Raw genomic sequence first — 1,782 nt, 5'->3', positions numbered from 1 at the left:
CAGCCCCGCGCCCGCTCCCGCCCCGCCCTCAGGCCCCAGTTCCCTCCGCACCACGCAACCTAACCCGCGGCCACCGCGCGGGCGCAGCGATTGGCACAGGACTCGGAGGGAGGCAGAACTTTCCCTCTCCGGCCCTCGCCTCCCGAACGACTCCACCAATTGGAAGTTCCGCGCTCACCGGGGGCCTGGGCCCGGCGTTGACTGGCTGCCGCGTCGGTCGCTCCGAAAGCTTTTGTTGGGAATTCTAGCAAGACTGGTTGAGGCGGCGGATTCCCCACCCGCCTTTCCTGGGAAACCACGTCGTAGAGGCTGGGCCAGGGCGCGCGCGTGGGGACCCTCCCCGGTCCTTGCGGATCCAGTGGCGCCGAGTGGGGCGCGCCCCGGGGTTCGTGTCTCGGACACCCGGCGGAGAATCCCGTTTCGCCTTTTAATGATTCCTCATACCGACCTCTGTTCTTCACCCTTTTAACTCCCTGGTGGAGGCCGCCCAGGTTGCCGGCTCTCTCCCCCAGATCCTTCTGCTTCTCTTTAGGAGAACTAAGTAAGTATGAGCAGGAGGGGGTTATAGCTGTGACTGCCTGGTGGGGCTGTGGAGGGAGGAATATAAGCGAGTTGGGATAAAGTGTTAGTTATATTAACTAACTGGCTGGCACTAACGAGGTTGAATCCTGTGCAGCAGCTGTTTTTGTTGATGCAAAACGGTCCCAATCGAAGCATGTCTCACTTTGTGCTCTCTGGTTTCTGTTTTCGAACCATATATGTGCATTATTTGTTTTTTAAATGTTATCAAAGGTGATGACGGTTGCCCTAGCCGGTTTGGCTCAATGGATAGAGCGTCGGCCTGCGGACTGAAGGGTCCCAGGTTCGATTCCGGTCAAGGGCACATGCCTGGGTTGCGGGCTCGATCCCCAGTGGGGGGCATGCAGGAGGCAGCCGATCAGTGATTCTCATCATTGATGTTTCTAACTCTCTCTCCCTCTTCCTTCCTTTCTAAAATCAATAAAAATATATTTAAAAAAAAAAAAGGTTATGACGGGGTGTGTATGTGTTGGGGAGGGAGGAGCATAACTCTCTGGGTTTTGTTGTTGTTGTTAATCCTCACCCGAAGATATTTTTCCATTGATTTTTAGAGAGAGTGGAGGGGCAGAGAGAGAGAAACATCGATGTGAGGGAGAGACATCAATTGGTTGCCTCCCGCAGGAGGCCCCAGACCAGGGCCAGGGATCGAGCCTACAACCGAGGTACCTGCCCTTGACCGGAATCGAACCCAGGACCCTTCAGTCTGAGGGCCGACTCTCCATCCACTGAGCGAAACATGCTAGGACGTAACTTGCTGTTTTTAAGGAATAAATCCTATTTTTAAATAACTCTTAAGGGTTGAATAGAGACCATTTCCTGTGTTTTAACTGAGCCATAAGCACTCCATCAACACTAACCATCGCCTCTTCTCTGCCGGGGAGGAAGCAGGCTCAGCATGACAGAGCACTAGCTGGCTATCATCCAGGCAGTGACAGGCGACGCTGGGACTAGAACCCAGGTCTGTGCCCCACAGAGCCCGCTGGTGTGACCACTGCACCGCCCTGCTTCTCTGGTCGTGGCTGCCAAACTGCTCCTGCTGTAGCCCCAGGAACCATGAGCTACATTCTGGAGCATTCAGCCGACACCGTTGCTAACACTAGACTAATAGCATAAATCTAGCTCTTCCCCACAGGCCCCTGCCAGGCCATGGAGCACCAGCCAGGTGCCAGGCATCACTTGCTGGCACACCTGGAGAGGCTGCTG

The 1,782-nt window shown here is 55.3% G+C and overlaps 1 protein-coding gene and 1 long non-coding RNA gene across 2 annotated transcripts in view; both read left to right on the top strand.

Annotated features, from left to right (window-relative positions):
- Positions 1–437: 437 nt before the first annotated feature.
- The window catches only part of NIPSNAP1 (nipsnap homolog 1 (C. elegans)), a gene marked incomplete at its 5' end in the record, with an annotated part of 19,184 nt that continues 17,839 nt past the window's right edge, over positions 438–1,782 (top strand). The window contains one exon of the mRNA XM_015562832.1: positions 438–541. Coding sequence (XP_015418318.1) covers positions 438–541 — 104 coding nt within the window. The remainder of the gene's footprint in view (positions 542–1,782) is intronic.
- Positions 1,326–1,782, top strand: part of LOC107182837 — a 2,755-nt gene continuing 2,298 nt past the window's right edge. Inside the window, exon 1 of the long non-coding RNA XR_001513591.1 lies at positions 1,326–1,537. This is a non-coding gene — a long non-coding RNA (uncharacterized LOC107182837). The remainder of the gene's footprint in view (positions 1,538–1,782) is intronic.

The sequence above is a fragment of the Myotis davidii genome, unplaced genomic scaffold, assembly GCF_000327345.1.
Source record: "Myotis davidii unplaced genomic scaffold, ASM32734v1 scaffold478, whole genome shotgun sequence".
Taxonomy (NCBI): Eukaryota; Metazoa; Chordata; class Mammalia; order Chiroptera; family Vespertilionidae; genus Myotis; species Myotis davidii.
This window is presented reverse-complemented; position numbering and strand designations above follow the sequence as displayed.